Source organism: Chrysemys picta, chromosome 4 (assembly GCF_011386835.1).
Source record: "Chrysemys picta bellii isolate R12L10 chromosome 4, ASM1138683v2, whole genome shotgun sequence".
NCBI classification, from domain to species: domain Eukaryota; kingdom Metazoa; phylum Chordata; order Testudines; family Emydidae; genus Chrysemys; species Chrysemys picta.
In genome coordinates this window covers 46,650,408-46,674,161 of record NC_088794.1, presented here as the reverse complement: position 1 = coordinate 46,674,161, position 23,754 = coordinate 46,650,408, and the positions used below count along the sequence as shown (strand labels likewise).

General features: G+C 40.0%; 2 protein-coding genes across 8 annotated transcripts; both read left to right on the top strand.

The window, feature by feature from the left end:
• Window positions 1-2,149: 2,149 nt before the first annotated feature.
• TMEM9B (TMEM9 domain family member B) lies at window positions 2,150-17,273 on the top strand. Of its 5 annotated transcripts, none has more exons than XM_005291710.4 (5): window positions 2,150-2,443; window positions 6,244-6,335; window positions 10,075-10,183; window positions 11,310-11,444; window positions 16,145-17,273. In XM_005291710.4, the coding sequence occupies exons 1-5, from the start codon at window positions 2,360-2,362 to the stop codon at window positions 16,298-16,300; spliced, it is 576 nt and encodes a 191-aa protein (XP_005291767.1). In that variant the 5' UTR covers window positions 2,150-2,359; the 3' UTR covers window positions 16,301-17,273. The 5 variants fall into 5 exon arrangements, with proteins under 5 accessions (XP_005291767.1, XP_042714789.1, XP_065448273.1 ...); XM_042858855.2 differs by having other exon boundaries at window positions 2,263-3,693; XM_065592201.1 differs by lacking the exon at window positions 2,150-2,443 and adding an exon at window positions 2,646-2,824.
• Window positions 17,274-19,283: 2,010 nt separating this feature from the next.
• Window positions 19,284-22,849, top strand: ASCL3 (achaete-scute family bHLH transcription factor 3). 3 transcript variants are annotated; one of them, XM_065592203.1, is made up of 3 exons: window positions 19,284-19,420; window positions 19,668-19,734; window positions 22,157-22,849. In XM_065592203.1, the coding sequence occupies exon 3, from the start codon at window positions 22,174-22,176 to the stop codon at window positions 22,699-22,701; it is 528 nt and encodes a 175-aa protein (XP_065448275.1). In that variant the 5' UTR covers window positions 19,284-19,420; window positions 19,668-19,734; window positions 22,157-22,173; the 3' UTR covers window positions 22,702-22,849. The 3 variants fall into 3 exon arrangements, with proteins under 3 accessions (XP_065448275.1, XP_065448276.1, XP_065448277.1); XM_065592204.1 differs by lacking the exon at window positions 19,284-19,420 and having other exon boundaries at window positions 19,613-19,734; XM_065592205.1 differs by lacking the exons at window positions 19,284-19,420; window positions 19,668-19,734 and adding an exon at window positions 21,206-21,342.
• The last annotated feature ends 905 nt before the right edge of the window (window positions 22,850-23,754 follow it).

Below are 23,754 nucleotides of genomic sequence, written 5' to 3'. Positions count from 1 at the left end.
GAGATGGAACATATGAATTTACAAAAAAATTTGGAAGATTTAAAGGGAGTCATTATTCAATCTATACTGAAATTGCTCAGAGTGATCATATGTCTAAGTGCTGATAAGGGAATCCAATATGACAGGAGCTATGAAAATATGAAATGACTATATAAAATTCACCATATACATTGATTACAAAAATTGATTTCAAATTGAGAGACTGACAAGTAACTCTAACCTTAATAAATAATTTTATTCAAGTTTGCATGTTATATGCTGTCCAGTAAAGCAAATGAAGATAGAATTCTCTATCCCATCGACTTAAAAGAGGAGTTTACCTGAGTAAAGACTGAATAGGATTTGGCCCTAGATTTGCACTGCTGTGCAAAAACTCCTGAAATACACATGCAGCATACAGGGCTGGCTCCAGGCACCAGGCAACCAAGCACATGCTTGGGGCGGCACCTGGTAAGGGGCGGCCAATCTTGGGGTGGCGGGGGGAAGCGCGGCGCGGCATTCCGCGCGGGGGGTGGGCGCTCCGGCGGCGCGGCACTCGGCGGGGGGCGCTCCGGCGGTGTGGCGCGCGGCGGGGGGGCGGCGCTCATGGGGAGGGTTCCGGCGGCGCGGCGCTCGGCGGGGGGGGACTCGGCAGGGCGGCGCTTTTTTTTGCTGCTTGGGGCAGCAAAAAAGTTAGAGCCGGCCCTGGCAGCATACAACTAAGGTTATATTCTACAGTTACATCTTTTGGGGTCTACACAGATAATATCTTCAAACTTTCTGGAACACTATGTACATGAATGTTAGCAGCAAATGAGGCTGTAATGGCCAGGGCAATATTTTCTTTGTCTTACTGTTTGGTGCAATATTGCTACTACGTTCCCTAAGGACTAGTATATGCACAGGGTTTTTTTTATACTGATTTAATTAAACTGATTTAGAATCTGATATAGTAAGACTGGTACAAAATTTTGTAGACCAGATCTAACAAATATTTTTGGGAAAAAAATTGTTTTATTTTTAAAGTACAGGAACTAACTGCTGTGCTTCCTGCTGTTTTTCTGCTTATTAATTAACCTCCTTCTGTGGATGGCATCGCCCAAAGAAATAAAGTATAAATAGCTAACAAGTTGTATAATATTTTCAGAAAAGAATTAACTATTCTAAATGCCAAGAACTCCATTTCATGTAGCAGTAGCTTGTAGCTAACAACCTCCACTTTTCTCAGTAGATGTCACTAGATTCCAAGGTATTTCCAAGATGAGGCTATAGGGCACAGAAGAATGTTGACTAGAGCTGGGCAAAAGTTTTCAGACACCTGGTTTTTTTGCTGAAAAATGAAGTTTGGGGTCAAATTATACATTTCATTAATCTGTTTTCAATTTGCCAAACCCTTTTGGTAAAAAAACAGTAACCAAAGTCTAAACATTTGTCCCTGTTTTGTTTGTTTGTTTTGTTATCCTTGTTTATTCCCAGACCCACCCCAGAGCTCTCACTCCCATGCCCCAGCCCCAGAGCCCCCTCCTGCACTCTGAACCCCTCATTTCTGGCCCCACCCCGGAGCCTGCAGCCCTAGCTGCAGCCCTCACCCTCTCCCGCACTTCAATCCCCTGCCCCAGTCTGGTGAAAGTGAGTGTGGGGAGGAGGAGGAGAGCGAGCAACAGAGGGAGAGGGATGGAGTGGGCAGGGGCCAAGACAAGGGTGTTCAGGTTTTGTGTGATTAGAAAGTTGTCAACCTTATAAACTGCAGAGCAACCTTACAACCTGAGCCCCTGCAATGTCCGGCATGCTGGCAGTGTATGAGTACTGTTTTAAAATGAAGGGTATGATACATTGCTTTAAAACAAAAAAACTCTGTATACCAAGGATCACTTTCGTCACCATGTCATTGGCATCAACTCTAGGGGAGAATGTGGCACCTATTTAACAGTCTGTGCCAGTACTATACAAGTGTTTAGGACAGGAAGTGAAGAAGGAAATATCTAGTGGAAGCTGTGCTCTCACTGGGGGGCTCTGGTGGGGGATGCCCTAGGCCCTTCAGGGGTCTGGGTGTCTCTGGCTGATTGGGATGCAGGGGGCCTCCGACAGGCAGGATCTGTCGCTGCCCTGCCAGGGTCCCTCCCCTGTGGTGGGTGACCCGGGAAGGCCGCAGGGCGGCTCCCCCGCCTTTGTTCCGCCCGAAACGTTTTGGTGAGTGCACCGAGCCCCCCCTCCGGAACCCGCGGACGGCGCCGTAGCTCCCCGGGGGCGCATTAGCCAGCGGACTCGGTGTCACGAGACGCCAGGCCGTAGCGGAAGTAGGAAGTGATGGTAGCGAAGCTCTGAGCGGGGCCTCGGGGGCTGCTCTAGCGGCCGTAAGGAGCCGGGCCCGGAGCCCGACATGGCAGCGCGTGCGCGGCTCTGCTCGCTGCTCGGTTCGGTGCTGGCCCTGGCCGCGCTCGTGGGGCTGGTGACGGGGGTCAAGGTGAGCGGAGCGGGGGCTCCCCGGCCCGGCCGAGGTTCCCGCAGACGGTCCGTGGTTGTCGGCGGATTCCCCCGCGGAGCCGGGGCCAGCCTCGCTCCCATTGCTGGCATCAAAGCGGCCCCGCCCCGCCCCGCCAGAGCCCTGTCCCCTTACCCTGCCCTGCTGACCCTCCTCAATGGACTCCCCCGCCCCAGCCGATCCCGGCCCCGGGGAGTCTGGGGGCCGCGGGGGAGACGCGGACGGTGCGAGGTGGTGACGGGGGTGACACTCTCAGCCTGGTGCCAGCGGGAGCCCGGGGAATAAAGGCTCGGGGTTGTTGTCTAGTTTAGGCTCTTGCTGCCTCAGAGGGCTGGAGACGGGCGCGGGGCTTAGGGCGAAGAGGTGAGCCCAGCCCAGCCCTGCCCTGCCCTGCAGAACTGGGCTCGGGCTTTCGAAAGCAAGGGCCGAAATACCTGGTTTGATTTTCAGGAGTTAATGGGCCCTTAGCTTTGTTGAAGATCGGCCCACTTACTTAGCAGACTAACTTTAGGCTCCTATTTTTTGAAAATCAAGGCCTTGGCTTGTCATACGAAGTAATTGGGGAGGGAGGACTGGGACCAAAATCTTAAGTTAGGATGTTATTTTGAAAGGTGACATCTTACTTCAAGTATGTAAAAATATCTGCATGGGGGTGAGTTTATGGACAGTTGGGGTTTATTGGATTGAATGTTTTAAGGCAGCCATGAATAGGCATGATTCACTCCATCGTTAATATCTTTTGATATAAGAAACCAAATGAATCCCCTTTTCCCACTACCCCCCTCAAGATTTTTGATGATTGCATTTTGTGTGGATTTTCCTCAATCGCCCTTAAGGTCCGGCTCTTTATTTGTGCCCTCTTATTATTGAACTACTCAATTTCTCATTGAAGTTTTTGGCACCCATCTCCTTGACTATCCCTCAGAAGTTTGCCTTAGTTTACCTAACCTATCAGTATCCCTCAGGTCCTGATCATCTGAACTGTGTTTTTGTATGGTTATGTAGGTAATGTACTCATAAACTAGGGTAAATTTGAATCTTAATTTTTATTAAACCAACATAACTTGCTCAAGGGACAGAAGGCTGAGTCAGTGTGAAGAGAAGCTTTCTCTGGTAGAGGACCATCACCTGCTAATTGATGTAAGAGAGGGATTCCAGTAATCTATGTTCTCTGCTCTGTAACTGAACATGTACATGCTTAGACAAACAGATACATGGGTCTCATTACCAGAGTAAGTGCTTACATTTGTTTTCCTGGTTGAAGGGTCTTGGCTAAGCCTGAACTAGGATGTGAGGAATTTGTTGTGCACACCATATTGGATTTAGGAGGCGACTTTAGCTTATTCAACCAAGAAACTAATCTTGTGGGCTTTCAGCTGATAGACAAGCTACTTCTTCATTTGCTGTGTGTGTACAAGGTTGGAAAAATGGTGGATGGTTTTAGCTTTTTAAATGAAGCTCTTTATAGTCTGGTTTACTGACAAGAAAAATCAGAGTTAGACATGAATAATAAACAAGAACAAAATGTAGATATTAGTCTACCAGTTGTAAAATTTAAGCTTGTGTTAATCTTGCAAGTAAATATTGTATTTAGTAAATTACTTGACTCTGACGTTCTGTATTAAGGCACTGTTAAAGTGAATCCCTCAAAAATAAGAGGACAAGTGGTTGACACATACCCATCAAATATCAGAGGGGTAGCCATGTTAGTCTGAATCTGTAAAAAGCAACAGAGGGTCCTGTGGCACCTTTAAGACTAACAGAAGTATTGGTTACTTGCATCTGAAGAAGTGAGGTTCTTACCCACGAAAGCTTATGCTCCCATACCCATCAAAGAGCCCCTTTCTTGAGAGAAGGCTTCTGTATTATGTGTATAGTCAGAATATTTATTGAGGCCCAGTTGTATAAAGGTATATATAGGGACTGTCACATGTACATCTTATTTCAATATTTGTTTGTATCTTGGTGAACCAGTTTTATGCTATATTCCAAGTGTAAGCTCTCTAGCCCTCTTTAGGGCTCCAACAACTTGTGCTGTTTCACTGATCTAGATTGTCTTGATTTTCTTTTATCTGATTTATGTTTCTTTAGGTGCTCCACTGTTGACTAGTATCTTGTAGTAGGTGAACATTTACAACATCAATTTATTTGCCCTTTTTATCTAGCTGTGAATACTCTTCATGAGCTAATTGCCAGCTAAGCACTCCCATTTTATCTAGATATCTTGTATCTCCTTTTTAGTATTAGTTAGCCCTCCAACTGTCATGTAACAAGATGTAAATACATGACATTACTTGTTGTCTTCTGCAGGTGGCTGGTGTGCAGTGTGAACAAGATTGGCTCTAACATCCTTTATGCCTTCCTAATCAATCAAGCTACATTCATGTACCATTACTCTGAGCTCATTGACCAAACCAGGATTTTATTCAGTGTACATGTTTATTGTCAATTCTTTTTTAGCTAGTAGTCTCTTCTGCTATACTTTGTTGAAATTCAAGTCAGCTTTCAAGCAGGCTGCCCGTTTTTGCTTTTGCTGGCTTCCTGTCCCTTTCCCAAATAAATTCATCTGATTTGTGTTTAAGCATGCCATCATTTATAAATCCATCCTGACCATCTTTGACCCATTCAGAAATCTGTTATATGTATGGACTTGAGGAAAGGGAAGGGATTTTTCCTTCCTATGTATATTTCAAATGGGAAGTAAGTTATTGGAGGCTTTTTGCTTCCAGTCCAATAATAACCTAAAATATGAAAACCTCAGTTACAACTTCTCCATGCCATAGTAAGCTGTTCATTTTATCTTCTTTCTGTAATTTTACTCTTGTGCTTCCTTGGGTTTTATTACTATTTTCTCCCCTTTTGTTTGTTTCTCCAAGCGTCCTGTCCTCATTTTCCAGTTTCCCCTTTCTTTATTTGGGGACCAGGGTGTCTTCTGGGATTCCCCCTTTCCACCTTCCACTTTGACCTCTCTGCTATTGTCTCCTTCATCCACCTAAAACAAGGACACTGTGCGTTCTGGTGAGCCTTCTAACAATTTCCCTTACAAGCCTTTCTCTTTCAAGTAAGAATAATAGTCAATGAAGAAAGATTTGTCCACAAGGGTCTCTCTCTACCATTCTTCATTCAAGATGAATATTTCCTCCTTCATTCTTCTTCAACTGTTCTCTAGCTACACATCTGTATCTTCATTGTACAGCTACCATCACAAATTGATTAATTCAGGTACACCTATTTAAGTAATCCTTGAAATCCTATTGTAGAAAATAAAGTATATTTTACAAATTCAGATAGTCTGTTCTTCCAAAGCAAAATAGGGAAGGCAAGCTACTCTTGCAGTCCAAAGTAATGGTAAATAATGCTGTCCTCGGGAGCCAACAAATCTTACTGCATTATAGGTGAAACTGCATTATATCGAACTTGCTTTGATCCACCGGAGTGCGCAGCCGCCCGCCCCCTCTCCCCGGAGCACTTGATCTGCCGGAGTGCACAGCCCCGCCCCCCCCGGAGCACTGCTTTGCCGCGTTATATCCAAATTCGTGTTATATTGGAGTAGAGATGTAATACAATTGCTTTTGGAATCGGTCCATTTTGTAGAAATTGGCTTCTGTCTCCAAAACTGCTAATAGTTCATACATTTAAGAAAAATTGGTGATTAAGACAGGTTTCAATGGACATGTGTGTGTAGTGTAGTATATAATATGTATTGCATCAACTATATGTTTTTGTAGAAGACTTTTTGATGGTTGATAACAATTTGTTCTAAGCATGTGTTTTCTTTACAGAATTCTGAGGATGTCCGATGTAAATGCATATGTCCTCCTTACAAAGATCATCCTGGCAATATTTACAACAAAAATGTTTCACAGAAAGACTGGTGAGTTTATGGAGTTCAGAAATTAGAAGGTGTATTCTCATTAGGGTTATATTGCACTTCAGTGGGTCATCCTTCATTAATGATTATATAGGGGATAGTTATTTCTTTTGTTGTGGCATGGGGAGAAATTTTATCCCATATATTAGTGGTTGATGCTCTCCCTCTTCAGAGTGTTCGCATCGAACTTGTTCTTCCTTCCCTGTTGTTGTTTTTTTTGGGGGGGGGGGGGAAGGAAGAAGGGACATAATTTAATTTGGCTTCTTGGAATTGTTTTTAAAATGTGGAGAAAAAGTATAGTCATAGGACTGGGAGTTGGGAGATCTGATTTCTGTTCTATTCTGAGTTTGTTGAGTCACCTGGGCTCTACATGCCTGAACCTTCTCATCTGAACAGTGGAGGAAAAGTAAAAACCAAAAGTTTTTTGAGGCCTAATTCATTTCTGTAAAGTGCTTTGTAATCCGTGGATGGACTATCCTGTAGAAGTGCAAAGTATTCATTAGTGACATATTGACCTTACCTTTTATCTATTTTTAAGAGACCTAGAGACCTCTGAGCATGATGGGAAGCCACAAATTAATAACTCAATCCTGCAAATGCTTTCACGTCTGAGAAATTCCATTGAAATCAATGGAACCTATCATAGGAGTAGAGTTATTCATGTATGTGTCTGCAGGATTGGAGTTCAATTTATTAAATCACTCACTCTCATCGGACGAACAAAAAAGGTTTGGTAGAACCTACATTTTGTAGATTCAAAGCTTAAATTAATGTCATGAACATTATTTGAGTATAAAGTGCTTTGTCTAGTCAAGGCCATTATTTCATTCCAAATTATTAAATTTGTCACAGTAGAAATAATGTCATGGTGCAGTGATGAAACAGATTGAGATTATCTCAGTTGCAGCACACTTACGAAACCGTTTGCTACAAGCATTGCTGCTGCTTTTTGTACTGCCCATTATTTCACTTCTCTGTAACTAAAAATTACTTTCTCAGTGGCTTGCTTAATCTAGGATCTAGCAGAAGGCCTGCTGTTCCTATTTCATTAGGTAGACATTTTCCCTGAATTCAACTGGAGCAGAGTTGAATCAAAGGTTCCTTAGCATTGTCATTAACTGAAGGAAAAATCAGTTTTGAAGACTCGAACAATTAATTGTATGTGGAGAAAAACTGGTATATAATGGGTCTTGGATAACCTACTCTCCAGCTTTTAAATGTCATCTTGTAATCATGCTTGACACCATTTGAGAACAGTGTATGGATTTGTGGGCTTCTTTTGAAATGTCTTGATGCTATTTCAAATTCCTGATTTACCTTTTCAGAGGAGTATGATGGCTGGAGAGTGCATTCATGTGTAATAAAGCTGGGAACTTAGTGCTGTACAGCTGGCCTCTTCTCCATCTGCATGAGTTAGTTTTATTGCTGAATAGGACAGTGATATACTGCATTCACTTGATATTTAGCTCAGTTAGTTACATCGTACTAAAGAACCAGATCAATTTTTAATGTGCCTGTATAAGTTATTCACCATATAGTGGCCGCTTACAATTGGATTATCCAGACATTAAATTAGATTTTATATCCAGTGTGGTGTCTGTAATGTGATGGTAATGAACTTACCATTAGGGAGTCTTATCAGGGCTTTTATTCACACTATTTTTCCAGGTTCAGACTTTGGACATGGTCCTGCAAAGTGCTGATGTCAGTATGAGTTGAGGATATCTTGACCTCACCAAAAGTGCTCACTGCTTTGTGGGGTCAGGCCCACAACTACTGTAGACCGTTCAGCCCTGATGACTAATGCGCTAGGCCGGCATAAGGGATGTTTTAATCTAATAATTGAATACACTGTGCTCTTGGATATCAGTAAAATGTTAACCCTTTTGAAGGAAGTATGTTTGAATGGGTTTTAGTGCCCAAGAGACTGACCAGAGTGGGATAGCCATGGCTTGGCATTTAGTGGGGAGATGGAGGTGAGACACTTAACTCTCTTCTGGCCTAATGAGTAAAGCTACGATTTTTTTCACAGAGGCCGTGGGAGTCACAGAATCCGTGACTTCCGGCAACCTCCATGACTTCAGCCCCAGCAGCCAGGAGCTGCATGTTCCCCCTGCTGCCCGGGGATTGGTCACATAGTTCTCTAGCATTTTAATCTGGCCCAGCACTGTGCTAAATCTTAACTGAGCTGCCCTTGTAAGCAGATATTTTAAGGTTTGATAACCTGCTATTGACTTGTCCTGTTGCTGTGAGTTCTGGGCACAAAGGCAGAAGTTGGTTCCAGCACCAAATAAGTGTTATGCACCAAAAGAGAGTCTGGGATGAGAACTGTGAGCAAGCAAACAGTGACTAAATGAAAGGCCTGGAATTACACAATGCATTGGCAGAGCAGTTGTCTTGGGACAGTTGGTGTCCAATGCTGTAATTTATAATGACTGGATTATATGCCAAAAGTTTGGTCACCGCAAAGATCTTGCCTTATGTTTTGTTCAGTTTTTAACCAAATAATGCATGGGGTTGACGCTTCACCTTTATGTCAGTTTAAATAAAAAGGTAACTTTATTCTTTCTCTGATTCATGTGTGTAACTCACATTGGCAAAAGTGGGAGTTCTGTTCACATATCAAAGAGAGACTAAACTCCGTTTTTCTTCAGACAACATCTACTTGTTCTAAATAGTGCCAAAAATGTGTTGGGTGCTTTACAGATCAGTAAGAAGATATGGTCTCTGCTCAAAATGGGCTTAAATCTGAATAGATGATATAGATGGGTAAGGAAATAAAAAAACTATTTGAACATGAGGAAGGGAGAAATGGACAGTAGCTGTAGTCACTCCTACCTTGCCATGATGTCTGTCAAAGTACACCTTGTCTGTCCTTTAAGTTCTGAGATTGCTTTTGTCATTTAAAAAGAAGAAAAAGTAAATTCAACCCTTATAATTTCCTTCCTTGATTCTATTGAGTGTTGAATACCCTGCTCTTGAACTTGTGTATTGTTTAAGGCCAAAAATCAGTGAAGCAAATGTCCTGTGCTCCATTCTTGTTTTTGAGATGTGGAGAAAACTAATGGAAACGCTAACCTATGGGGGAAGTGAGGTCTGTTGCACTACTAACGGTGGCATCTTAATGTCTATTTCTCAATGTTTGAATAGACCAGTGCCCAACCTTGTTACACAGGAGGGCCACATAAATCTAAGCACAACCTTGTGTGGGTCAAATAGATTCTACATATTTTAATAAGATTGAAAGTCACCTGTATTGAATTATATTTTAAGTTCATATGTATTTAGATAGGTTGTTTCTATGTACAGTCGTGTCTATTTACACACTTGTGTAAACTAAAATAATGTAAACGTGACAACAAAACGCTAATGAATCGAACATTAGTATATTGTGTTGAAGCAGGCTCTGGGCCTTATGAAATGCTCTAGTGGGCAGTAGATTGGGTACCCCTGGAATAGACCATCTATATTAGTTTTAATAAGAACTTTCTAGCTGGCTAACTAAGCTTGAGCAGCTAAGTCGCTATGTAATTTGTCTCATTTAAGTAAATTCAATTTTGAAAAGTTAAAATCTGAAAAAGTTAAAGCTTGAACTTTTCTAGGTAGTAATTTCTAACTCTTAATCAAAGATCAGTTTCTCTTGCCCCTTGCTGTGGAATTGGCATGCATTCAGAGCAGAGGGAACTGCCTAAGTAGTGGAGTAAAATCAACCAAACTGACTAAGCTATTTTTCTTTTTCCAGTGATTGTCTTCATGTGGTTGAGCCTATGCCCGTCCCTGGACCTGATGTGGAGGCATACTGCTTACGTTGTGAATGCAAATACGAAGAGAGAAGCTCTGTCACAATTAAAGTAAACATGCCATTCCACTGCTGTATATTAAACATTTCAGCCAGCTAATAAATGCACTACCTTTTATAAGTGTATCCTTAAAAACAAAGCATTCTTAGTACTCTAGAGGCATTATAATAATTAAATTACATAATCTCACTTAAACTCAGAATAGCAGTAGCACTAATAGTTAAGGCTGAATCATCTCAAAATTTTCCATCCCTGACATTTGCTAAGGGGGATTCTTGTTTTTCTAAGAATTCTGGGTATTTTTATCAGTTTACGGGTTTAGTATCTTTCTCACCCTTTCCCCCACCTCCCCACAGTCCCTTGTTACGAAGATGCATATTTTGCTAGCTTGACAGACACAGTTGGCTAACTATTCTCAGCTCAAAGTGATGCTGTGCCCACAAAAACCAAATCAGCCATGTTAGCTTTAATGGGTGAATTTAATAAAAATGAGCTCAAGTTTGGGCAGGCAACCAACCTTTGGGACATCCTCCAACCAGGTCTCTTATCTGCCTTCTTCGTCCCTTTGTTGCTCTACCTCTCCTGTACCTGTTTTTGGCCATCTTGGGTGATCTGGTTATGGAGAAAGTTTTAAAGTGAATTTTGAAGCATAGATTTTGAATGTTGTTATGCATTGAAACGGAGCCCCCACCCCCATTGACATTATCCAGTTAATATTCACTGTGGGTTTCTTGTCCAAACCTAAGATAACTGAATGGAGACAAACAAGCTTGACTGCAAAGGGAACCCCTGAATCACCAGCCCACAACCGAAACGGAATGTTAGTCTTATTTTGAGATGGGATTTTTCTTCCCAATCTTTTGCAGAGAAGGAGCTTGAGATCTCAAGAAAGACTAAGAGGAAATTTTGTCTTAATCTGTGAACTTCCTTTTTCTTTGTCATTCACTCCAAACACATTAATATTATTTGGATCTGTGTGTCTGTGGTTTAATTTCTTGAGGTTGTTTGTTTAATTTAGAGACATTGTCAAGGTTAATAGGCATAAAGCAGACCTACTGACTAATTTACAGGCATTTTGTGTGTCTTCTTGTTCCTTTGCTTTGGCTGTCTGCAGAGTATTATGTGGAGTAAGTTCTCAGCAATAGTGAAAATTGTGCTTATGTTTTACTGCATGCAGGTTACAATCATAATCTATTTATCCATCTTGGGCCTCCTGCTGCTGTACATGGTGTACCTTACATTGGTAGAACCTATACTGAAGAGACGTCTCTTTGGACATTCACAGCTAATTCAAAGTGATGAAGACATTGGGGTAAGTTCACTTGAATGAATGCAATTGAACGCTTCCTTATGAAGGTTTTTCAATGGCAAAATAGCCCACTTTTTTGAGGGACTGGTGGTAATCTTCACTGTTGCAGAAAGTTGTGTGGTCTCTCCAAGACCATTTCTTCACTTCCAATATGTCCACCCCATAAACAGGTTGATAGCGAGTTCAGGAGCTAGGGATTACCCTTTTCTCCCCCAAACCTAGATTATGGAGTAGTCCCCCTTTCTCAGAGCAGTCAAGGGAGGGAAAGAATAGGAAGTAAAATTTTCCTTACAGGGTTAAATGCTGCATTCCACCTGATAAGGGTTGCTATATTTTAGGTGGATTAGCGCAATGGTAAGGGGAAAATCTAAATAATAGATATATGAAGGGGTGTAGTCCTCCTTTGCTACTTCAACTTACGTTGGTTGACACTATTTAAAAAAAAAAAAAAAAGTTCCAGCAGTGAAATATTGTCATGAGGGGATATTTTATTTCAGTTAAGTCTTATTCTTATAATTTAGTTTCCTGCACGTGATGAGAATAGGTTCCCTAAGATCCCGTACAAACTGTTTCAAGAGGTCTGCTTGCACTATGGAAATGGACCATTGGTAAGCAGTATGATGGCCCATGTTTGGCCCAGTTTGTTTATTGTTAGTGTAGACAAGACAAAATTGTCTTCAGCACCATAATGGGAAGGGTATTTAAGACCTGAAACATGGTGCTGAAAATAATGGGGGATTTTGTCCTTGCTACATTAGCAAATAAACAGTTGGTACCAGTTGAGTGGGGTTAAGGAGGACTATGTTACAGACAGCCATTGCTGGCCTGGGTCATTTTTTATGTTGTAGAGAGACTTACAGAATATCTATTAAAATAGAGAGATGACAATGCATTACAACTAATCAGCTTTACAAAGCTGATGGTCTGTTGTTTGCTATGTAGAGATGTCTGAACAAAGTAATGTAGATATGCTAGTCTAGGGTGATGTTGCTGTGAAGCCATTATAGTCACCTGTTACCTTGACTGACTTATTACATTGATAGTGAAGCACTTCACAAAAGTATGAGCCAAACTCTCTCAGGGGAAGTTTGCTGAAGCAATTTGAAAAATCAAGAACTTATGTTTGCAGTCTAAGAAGTATTAAGTATGTAAGGTTCCTAATCCATGCTTACAAGTAACTGCTAAATATACAAAACAATTTATCAAGTCTAGAAAATACACTGGTGTATTTACCATATTGTATAACCAAGCAACATTAGCAGTAGAGTTAAAGCTCATTTTGAGCATAGTGTAACTTTAGTAGACCTTAAAGGAGGAGGAAAAACATAAACAGGTGGATTTCAGTTTGCTTTATCTAAGTTTGCCAGCAGCTGTGACCACTTAATGTCCAGTTTAGTAGGGTGGTGGTGTGGTTTTTTGTATATAAACTAGGGAACAGAATAAAGAGATTAAAAGTGCTTGTTATGCCTTAAGAATATTGTCATTATTGCTTCAAAGTAAATAGTAAGTTAACAATGCAGCAACACTAAAAGGTGTCACACAATTTTGGAACTCATAGCAATTTTGTTTACAGTGAAACAAAATGATGATATCTTTATTTACAAAGTCTATTTAAAAGCCCAATAGTATTGTGTGGCTGTCACTTTAATAGCTTTAAATCCAGACTTGGATAGTAGTCAAACCCTAATGGATCAGACTTGGTTTCCATTCATGCTCTGTATTTTTATTTGCTTAGTGTATTAAAAAGTTGCTTCCATCATATTTAGTATGGTGACTTGAACACTTTTTAATATGGAAAGAATTATTGTCATCCTGTGTAAACCGAGAAGTAGATCACTTAGAATTCTGTCATCTTAGCCTATTACCAGTGGCCATCAGCCACCTTGATGAAAAGTAATCTTATTCTTAAAAGATGTAAACAATTATAAATATTTCCCTTCTGGAAATATAACTACAATATCCAACATTAAACACTTACATTCACCTGATACTTAATCATGAAAATAATCAAATACTTCACAAGTCATATTAAAATCTTTAAACTGTTTTCTCTAAATCATAAGAGGATCAGCACCAGCCCTCTTACAGATTCCAAGACCAGAAGGGACCATTGTGATCATCTAGTTTGACATTCTGTGCACAAGAATGTCTTGCTGGGAGTTTGGGATGGTCATTATTTATGTGATGTAGCAGTGTAAATTTTAACTCAAGGCAGTAAAAACACGCTTCAGACCAACACATTTATACATCATCTGTCCCTGTATTTTCCCTTTCTTTTTGAAGCAACATTTAATATGAAAAAATCCTTTGTATGAGCCTTGTGGCATACCTAATTGTAGTATAAAACTGTCTGGTAATTTATGTCGTGATTTATGAAAGTATGAAACTTTCACAACTGTGTATGTGGGGCTTGAAATATGCCTGACTACCTAGGTTAACTACTAAAGCTGTTTAGTATTTGTTTACTGCAGTTTGACTGTTATAATGTAATGCAGAGCTAGAATCTAAGGCCCTGATTCTGCATGGCCTTTTATGTGGTCAGATTCCATTTAAGTCAGCAGAGTTTTGGATGGACCAAGGAGTCCATCTATGCAGATGTCATGGCAAGTCTGGGATAGAAAAGAATATTTTCTTTAAGGGAGGGATTTTCAGAAGTGCTCAGCATAAATCTACCTCTGCTCCCATTAAAGTCAGTGGTAAGAGTTAAGGCACCAGTGGGTGCCTTTGCAACTAGCATTCTGAAGCAGAATCATACTTCAGGAGTTTTAAAAATGAAAAATTGGCCACAGGCAATAAGACGTTTTCTGCACCATAATTACTGTAGACAACACCTCTCTCACTAAGACCTGTAACCTGGGTGTCATCTTCAACTAGGTCCCAATCTAGATTTATGTCAGAATCTTGCTGGTTCTTCCTGATTAACATCTCTAAAATCTGGCTTAGTTCTCCATCCACATAGCTAAAACCCTTGTCCAAGCTTTCATCTGCTGTCTTGACTTCTACAATGTCATCTTCTTTGGCCTTGACAAATGGTCCTGCTTACGTCCGTTCAGAAAGCTGCAAAGATAATTTTCCTCGTTCCTGGCTTTGACCACGTTGCCCCTCTCTTTTCATCCCTCCACTGACTCCCCCTCTCTGTCACATCAAACATAAACTACTTGGCTTTCAAGGCCCTTTGCAGCCTATCCTCCACTATACCTATCATCTCATCTCTATCGAGTGTCAGCTCCTGCCTTCAGTCAGCCAGTCTTCATCTCCATCTTGCTAAACTTTCAAACAAGCACCTTTGTGCTTTCTCCCGTGCTGCCCCTCATGGATGGGAGGTGCTCCTGGGGAACATCTACAAAGCCATTTCCACTGTCGTCCTTTGAATTCCTCCATAAAACTCTCCTTTGCTATGTTTACAAAAAAGTTAAGTTAGCCAGCTGCTGTGCTGAGACCCTCTATCATATCTAACCAGTATTTTCTAATTTTCCTTGTGCGCCCCCATTGGCCCATCTGTATCCGCCTATTGTCTCTTGTCTAATACTTAAACTCTTTGGGGAAGGGAATGTCTTTTTGTTCTGTGTTTTGTACAGTGCCTAGCACAATGGCATCTTGGTCTATGAGGTGCTACCTCAATATAAATAATAATCCATTTAAGGGTGAGGTGTATTGCTGATCACTGAGTTGCTGTACTCAATATCATGTCACAAATAAAATAACCACTTCTGAAAACTTTTTTGCAATAAAACAAGGCAAGGTATAGAAATACACAAGCTTCAAAATTGAGTCTCCTTTGCTGTGTTAGCACAGTGCATAGTTTATAATGGTGTTTTTCCATCTGAAACGCATCATATACATGACCTTTTCCAATGTAGTTTTTAAAACAGAATTTTCTTTGTCCAAAACATTTTGGGAGCCAAATAAAAGGTTCTGTTCCAAATGTCTTTGTTTATGACTTGGGATTTTTTTCCAGTAAATAAATCCAGCTTTGCAGATACTGTTAGAAAAGGGACAGCGTAAATGCTAAACAAACACTCAGTTGTTCAGCTCTTTGTCACTTAGACAGCTGTATTTACATGAAGCAGTGGGTTTGGTTTAGTGACAGTAAACATCAGTGTTTTGGTATTATAGGGCATCTTTGTGCGACTATTCAAAATTACTTTACAGTAACAGGTTAAAATCTGGTAGTGTGCTGGCTAAGCAAAGACGCGGGCTCCTCAGTTCAATTTTAAATTGAAGTACCAGCATGAAAACAAATGGGAGTGTCCAAGTGCCTTGGTCAACAGTTTCGGGCTTCATGTTCAAACAGGTGCTAATGTATGTAAAGCTGTGTGCATGTTACTTTTGAGTATGTGGTGGTGGTGCTCTTGCCTACAAAGTCAGCATGGGCCTGCTCCCATTGAATTCAGTGGCTAAATTCCCATTGACGTCACTGATGTAGGATCAGATTCCATATGACCATTACTTATTACTTTGAGACACCGACCGTATGAAAGGTACTTCAGAACATAACACTAAATTGTTTTATATAGGAAATCCACAGAAATTATTTTCTATAAAACGTTGAAATATACAGTCTATATCCAGTTAAAGCTTGTTTTGCACACAAAGCTGCCTGGCAAGCTTGCATAACTTATTTTATCCAGAAGAATATTGTAATTAACAGTAGTTACGCAGAGAAATTGCTGAAATATAAATACTACTTTCTGCAATTGCAGGATCACCAACCTTTTGCAAATGCTCACGATGTGCTGGCTCGTTCCCGGAGTCGTGCCAATGTGTTGAACAAAGTGGAGTATGCCCAGCAACGTTGGAAGCTACAGGTCCAAGAGCAGCGCAAATCTGTCTTTGACCGTCATGTTGTGCTCAGTTAATTGATGTCTAATTCAATGATGATCAGAAGAAAGTAAAAGGGACTAAAGGAAAGAGCTGACTTATGTCTTCCTGATTCTACCATTTTTGAATGGTTTGTTACTGGCAGCAAAAAAGTGTTAACTTTGTAAGAATGTTCTGGAGTGGAAACTATCAAAAATAAACAACAAAGTTAATTAGCCAAAAGCTGATAATTCTTTACATTTTTTTAAATGGCATTTACTAATAGAACTAAAAAAAAACAACTTACTCTAAGGTATCTTTGGATGTAACTGTGGTACCTTATTTATTATGACTAAGATGTTTTTAAATGTAACTTATATGGTTTAAAAAGCACCAGAGAGCATACTCTGTAACAAAAGATCAGTTACAACACACTAATCACTTTACTCAGTGAACTTTTGTAAATATACTCAGTTTTTCTCCTCACTGTTTAATGCTGTGTACTGGAAATCTAAATCTTGCAGTGTAGTTTCTGACATTGGCCAGTTGTGTTCATCATTATGTTTCTTGCACTGTTACTTTGAAGATGTTTGTATAGCAGCTGACCGTTGCAAACTTAAGGCAAAACTTAAATGGACAATGACTGTTGATGATAAGCTGCACACTTAAGGTACTGTGATGTAGATAAACTAATGCAGTGCATATTAAGACAGCGCTTTACTGTTTTGCTTTGATCACTTAGTATATTGTATGTGCTACCTACAGATCTCTTCCCTGTCTCTTCATGGATAAAGTCTCAGGAGTTAGTGTATGATAAAGTATATATTTAAAAAATAAACTCTGTATTTGTCTGGGTTGATGGTATAAGGCGTATACTCTCCAGCATCTTCTGTTATCTTGGGAGTTAGGTGTATTTTTTAACTGTGATGCTGTACTCATCCCTCTGAGGTATACAGCTACTGGATAACTAACTTTCATATATCCTCTTTGGAATGGAACAATTAAAGATGATCATGATTTTTGAAAAACCTATTTGCAGTATCTGTATTTCATCATTTCTCTCCCTCATCACACTGCATGTAAATTTCATATTTAAAATAATTTTGCCAAATGTGCCTAAGATTATAAATGATGTGCATTGTTTGTAAATGTTCAATGCTTGGGTGACGGAAAGAATGGCTCAGAAAACTGCTAATATACAGAGTGCTTCTAACCTCTGATTCAAATCCAGGTCCAGGCAGTAGTGGCTGCAAGTTATCACCCATCTGAGGGTTCTGTGCTGTGTAAAATGAGCTAGCATCAGTCCAATTTCTAGTGAAAGTTCACATAAAATCACCAGTTATTACTGCCTGGCACTCTTCTTGGCATTTTAAACAGCAAGGTGGAGGACTAAGTGGGCACAGAAACTTAAATTGGCTGTTGCAGCTAGAGCTAGTCCATCCATATTAGCATTTAAGACACTAGCAGGGCCACATAAGGACACTTCCACTGCCCTTACCCTTCACAGATAAATAGAGCACTGCACTCTTCTGTTATTTCAGTACCTTTCACGAGGACTAACTTCACAAAAGCAGAAACTCTTCAATACTAGCAGAATCATAATGAGTATTAACCCCCCCCCCCCAATCCCAGCAACATGTAGCCACTAACCAATGAAAGGTTAACACCAGTGGGCTGACAGTACAAGTAATCAAAGTTCAGGAACTACTGTTCCTCTTCCCCTCACCCCCAACCCCAAAACACACAGTACCCAAACTGGTGACAATGATGCACTTGACATCCATTGAGGAGAAACAGTTGCAGTTCCTTGTTGCAAGGGTGCCTATTGCCTACCACTTCAGATAGCAGCAGCGGCAGAAGCATTGCTCCTTGCTTGCTTGCCTGCCTGCCTGCCTTCCCTCACAAGACATCAGCAGGTGAAGTGAATTTTTAGGGAGATAAACAGAGGTCCCTACTGCGAAGGTGTGAGGATATTTTGAATCCCAAAGACTAATCTTTGTTCAGATGCAAAGACCGCTTCAAGCAGAATCGATTCTCTTAAGGCTTGAATGGGCCTTACCAGGAAAGAAGAGTGTGTATGCGCTTGTCTTTGAGTAGTGGATTAGCTGTCACTAATTTTACTGTGTATTTCAAGTGTTCAAGATAAGACTCTGCAGTATTATGATCTATAGCAGGTCTGATTAGTAAATGAGTCCCAAATTTAAAAAAAGGCTAGCTTCCTAATACTAGACTAGAATTGAGGCTTTCAAAATGAGTTAATTTACACATACTGAATTCTAGTTAGAACTTGTCTATAATACTTGGTATAAGTTATATAAACTCATTTAGCACAATTAATAGGTAATAGTTGCCCACTTAGAGTTGCACTTGCTGTTAAAGATGCTGAAATTCTGTGTTAGGGTTCCCTGGTTCTCGCCTCAGCTCCACCCTGACCCTAGGATTCCCTGGTTCTCGCCTCAGCTCCACCCTGACCCTAGGATTCCCTGGTTCTCGCCTCAGCTCCACCCTGACCCTAGTCTAGGAACTGTTCACAAATTAGGGATAGCCAGTGAGCGTGCAACACACACACCATCTGTATGGCTACTGGGAATCATCCTGAGAGGATATCCAGACAGTTTCTATTCCTCAAGTAATGGAAAGGAGTGGAGAAGGGTTGAGAATCTGGCCCAATGTTGAGATTTTGGGATTAGCACACCAAAGTGGCAATTTAAAGATTACTCAAAGCAAAATCTATCTTGTGACACTACCATAAAATCAATCTAGTTGCAGATACCAACATCATATAGCCTCTTGTTCAAATATATTGAAATTTCTGTATTTAACAATGAAAATCTAACTGAAGTGCTAACTAGTTTTTATTCTGTTAAATATTTGGGTGTAAAATTCAATTAAATGAAAAGTGCATTCATTATAGCAAATTGCTATAGCATATGGATCCAAGGGCTATAAATAAAATATGTTGCTGATTACTTTCTAAGATAGCTCAATTGTATCTAATACATTTAAACGTCCTATCCCATAATTCTAATATTTGTTGCCATTATAGCTACAGTGTGGGTGGAAAAAGCTAAACCAGAAAAGAGCAGATCTAAGTGTAAGCTACTTTGCATATTGTCAATTGACTATAAATTACACCAGTCTTTGACTCAACAAAACAGCATTGGAACTACATAGTTCAGGTAAGAGATTGTCAGAGAAAGCAATATGTATTTGAAAATATATAGCATTATGGCTTGAATAAATATCAATCAAAACTGATGTAAATAACTTCAGTCAGCTATTTAATGAGTACTTCAAATAGTCTATTTGTAATGTGTATTTAGAATTACCCATTGTTTGATAAAATAAGTTACACTGGCAGGTAAAAATCGAAAATATTAACTTTAAAACTTTTCATTTTCAATGCAAAATTCTGATATTTTACAGACATTTTGAGCAGCCTGAAAATTCTGTTTCCTTGGATTACTTGAGAATTTTCTCCATCTCAAAACAGGTGAGTCTCTATAGCAATGAAACAATTTTTTGATTTTGTACTTGTCTTGGACGTTAGGATGGCAGATAGTGTTTTGTGTAATCCTGCTGTGCAGCAAAAGTGTTAGTGCTATCCAGCCAATGCTATGAATTTCTGATTTTTTTTTTTTTTTTTTTGCTATACAGTGCACATGTAGATTTTATCTTAGGGTAATATTTAACATTCACATGTCAGTAGAATATAATCAAAGAAAATAATTCATTTTCTTCTAATATTAACAAAAGGAACAATCACCATTTGCTGGTTTGAATTTATCTATAATAGCTATATGTTCACCTCAGATTTTCCCTCATGTATAGCAAGTTAATTTGTCTTCTGTCACTGAACATGAATTTGTGTGTTCAATGCATGTTTCTGCTAGAAGCTAGCCTATGAAAGCATCTGTTCTAGAACATATTTGATTTTCTCTTTTGGAGAGCTTTTGGTGAATATGGATTCTCAAGTCAGTGAAAGTTTTAGTAAAATCAAAACTGAATTAAAACAGTAGCTGTGATTGGATACACAAATATTTTGATTGAACATGACTTTACACATGGGAATAATGTGCACTTGGGATCTGAAGATAGGCCCAAACTTTGGTCACACAATTCCCTCCCTTTTGAGTATAGAGGGTATGAAAGTATTAGAAAATCTGCTAAAATAGCCCCAATTCATTGTGAAGGAGTTGACTCAATGGTGGCATTCCCTCTGTCAGGTAGCAGACATCCCTCTGTGTAAACACTGAACACCTAGTGCTTGGCAATTTTTTTTAATGAGTAATGGAAGTAGGGCATTTCCAGTAATGCTTTTTAGTTCTCCTGCCTCTTTTCCCTTAGAGGGCATGATGGAACCTGACTACTTTAGATGGTGAAACCTTGATGACGTGAGGGTGGAAGGTAGCAAAAGGAAATCAGGCTGGTCGCTATACAGGCAAGGATTGCATACAGTCACTGAAAACAAATAGTGGTCTTATGAATTTGCAGCTAATTTTTTTTAAATGGTAGCTTTGTTAGAAAAACTACTGGAGGACTGAGGTTAAACTACTCTTATAGTGCCTTGATAATCCGTAGAAGTACAATATAACTTCGTATTAGAGAGACGATTTTACTGTCTCTCTCAAACTTCCAAGTGTGATTTGAATAGTTAAATACAAATCCTGAACAATTAATTCTGTCATATCTGCTGTCAGGCAGATGTAGAGAGAGTATGTGGTCCTCTAATGGGCCATCGTGAATTGAAGGGAGTGTGGCTCTAAGCAATACTTCAAAGGGAAGTTCATTCACTTATGGTAGAAACCCCTGTCCCTAATAAAACTAACAAACAAACATTTTTACAACTGGAATGTAATCTGAATAACTTTCTTTAGCATTGTTTAATACTGGCTATTAAGATGATCCTCAAATAATCCCGTATCAATTGGGGGGGGGGAGAGAGATGATGCCGACTCTGCAAAACAGTCCTGGGTACAGGAATCCATAAGGAATCCCCTTCAGAGGAGACATGTGGAACCAGTGTGTCACTTTACAGACATAAAAATAAGATTGAGGTCCCTGCACAAAGGAGTTTTCAATCTAATTGCAACATAATACTGTGAGTGAAAACATCAAACATGTAGGTGAAAAGACAAAATAAGGGGAGATTTTAAAACTCTTGATGAATGTTTTGTTTGATTCAGTGAAGGTTACAGGCACTTGAGTGGTAATGTTTTTTGCGGGGAATAATGGGATGGAGAGGCTGTTTACTTTGCCAATGCGTGATGGGTGTATGGCAGTGCTTGTCTCTCTCTGAGTGGCAGAATGCTAACTGAAAGTGGTGAGGGTTGAAGAGGGAATTGAAGGAGATTGAGGTCACTAGAGGCACAGGAGGAAGGAACAAGAATTCAGCCAGTTTTATTTTATATAATGCCAGCTATAAGTATTTTTTGTCAATTTCAGACTGAGCTGGACATATGTTTGGAAATGAAGAGGATCTGGTATTACAAATGCCAAGTAAATTAGCTTAATTGTAGTTTCCTTTAGGAGGCTGAAGGGATTACTTTATCTTTAGCCAGTGCTTAGTAAATTTCTATAGCATATGCTGGTGATTATGCACTTTCGTGTGTATGTGAAGGATGCTATTCAAATAGGACATCATTACACACCATGTGGCAACCTCCCACACCATTCGATAATATCATAAATGCATTAAAATCCCTCCTTCTGGAAAATTATTATTTATAATTTGTATTATTGTAGCACCTAGTCATGGACCAGGACCCCATTGTGTTAGGCGCTGTACAAATACAGAACAAAAAGACAGTTCCTGCCCCAAATAGTTTACTGTCTATGCCAGTAATAGAACCTAACCCATTTAAGTAGTTGTAGTGTATGAATCATTCAATTAATATGCAAATATACATTTCCAGGTTAAACACAAAACTCAATGGATAGTAAAAGCTACTGTAACTTCATGGACAAGTTGTCCATCTACGACTCACAACATGTACAACTGACTAGGCCTTTCGGTGGGGACCCTTTTGTCACGTTTCATGTGTACCCTGAGACACCTACCCAGTTCACTTGCTCTGAGGATTTGCCACTACTTCCTTTTACATCTGAGGAGTTGATCACAGAGAACTTCTATACTGATCCTTGCAACTTTCCTTACCAAGCGGCCCAGGCTAATTATGGCAGAGGTGACTATTCTTATGGACCAGCTTTCATCAGAAAGAGGAATGAAAGGGAAAGGCAGAGGGTTAAGTGTGTCAACGAAGGATACGCCAAACTCCGACGTCACCTGCCTGAGGAATACTTAGAGAAACGGCTCAGCAAAGTAGAAACACTTCGAGCTGCAATAAAATACATTCGCCATCTACAATCTGTTCTGTACAGTGATTCTGCAGTGCCAGAGAAGAATAACCGGGAACTGGGCCATACTTCCAAGGCAATTGCCAGAGAGATCCAGTTTTGAGGACTATCTGAACTGCTCCAGGGAAGAAAAATAATCACAGCTGAGGCTAACAATCACATTATTGGTGACACAAATATTTCTGTGAAACTGACACATTTTATGAACTGTACAAGGCACACATCTCTACCAGTCTACTGGGGAAAGAGTTTAAATTAACCTACAGGGGATTACACTGAGATGAGAAATACTAATCTACAGGAAAATTAAATGTAAACTCTTTTAGTTAATTCATGGAAATTAGAAAAAAATCCTTTAACTTTGTTAGTTGGAAAACGAAAGTATGACTATATATCATTTTTCAGAAAGGAGAAAATGTATACACCATCTCAGTCTGCACATTTTAAATAAAGTGTAACCTTCTCGCAGATGGGGCTCAGCTTCTGTTAATTTTCAGGGATGTTTCATTTTCTGTTCATTTTCACACCTCCCCAAAGAATCTCTGCCCTAATTGCTGCTCTCTTCCTCAAAATACACAGGACAATTTTTCCCCCCAAGTTGCTTGTGTATTGGCCTAGTGGATATAGCCCACGACTGGGACTCCAGTTCTGCCACAGGCCCGCTGGGTGAACCTCAGCAAGTCAGTGCCCCCCTCTGTGCCTCAGTTTCCTCAATTGTAAAATGAGAATACTGACCTTTTAAAACACTCAGATCTACTCATGTAAAGTATTATAAAAGTGAAGTATTATTATTTTATTATTAAAAAGTGGTAAAAACACTTTCCAAAATATAGTTACCTGAATGTGGAAAAATGCAGCATTTTTGGAAATGCAGCTCTATCCTTTTGTTAACCAATTATTTTTTGTACTTGAACCCTAGAACTCTTATTTTGGTTGTAAACCCCTTTTTTCCTGGCCAAATTCCAGTCTGTGAGCCAGATTCCATCACCCATACTGTCAGTGAGCTTAGTTCATGAGTTATCTTGTTGAAAATCACTGAATATGGATTTACTTACTAATATAGTAAGATACTACTCCGAGGAGGGGTGACAGAATCTGGCCCTGGGGAATGACATCCTGCAAGCCTATATGCCTCTGCACTTTCACTGGGATAATG

Bases quoted from the DNA above. Each gene is read 5' to 3' on its own strand.
- TMEM9B (XM_005291710.4), top strand. From the start codon at position 2,360: ATGGCAGCGCGTGCGCGGCTCTGCTCGCTGCTCGGTTCGGTGCTGGCC. The intron at 10,184-11,309 runs GTAAACATGCCA...TACTGCATGCAG, and splicing joins GAAGCTCTGTCACAATTAAA to GTTACAATCATAATCTATTT. The intron at 11,445-16,144 runs GTAAGTTCACTT...CTGCAATTGCAG, and splicing joins AAAGTGATGAAGACATTGGG to GATCACCAACCTTTTGCAAA.
- ASCL3 (XM_065592203.1), top strand. From the start codon at position 22,174: ATGGATAGTAAAAGCTACTGTAACTTCATGGACAAGTTGTCCATCTAC.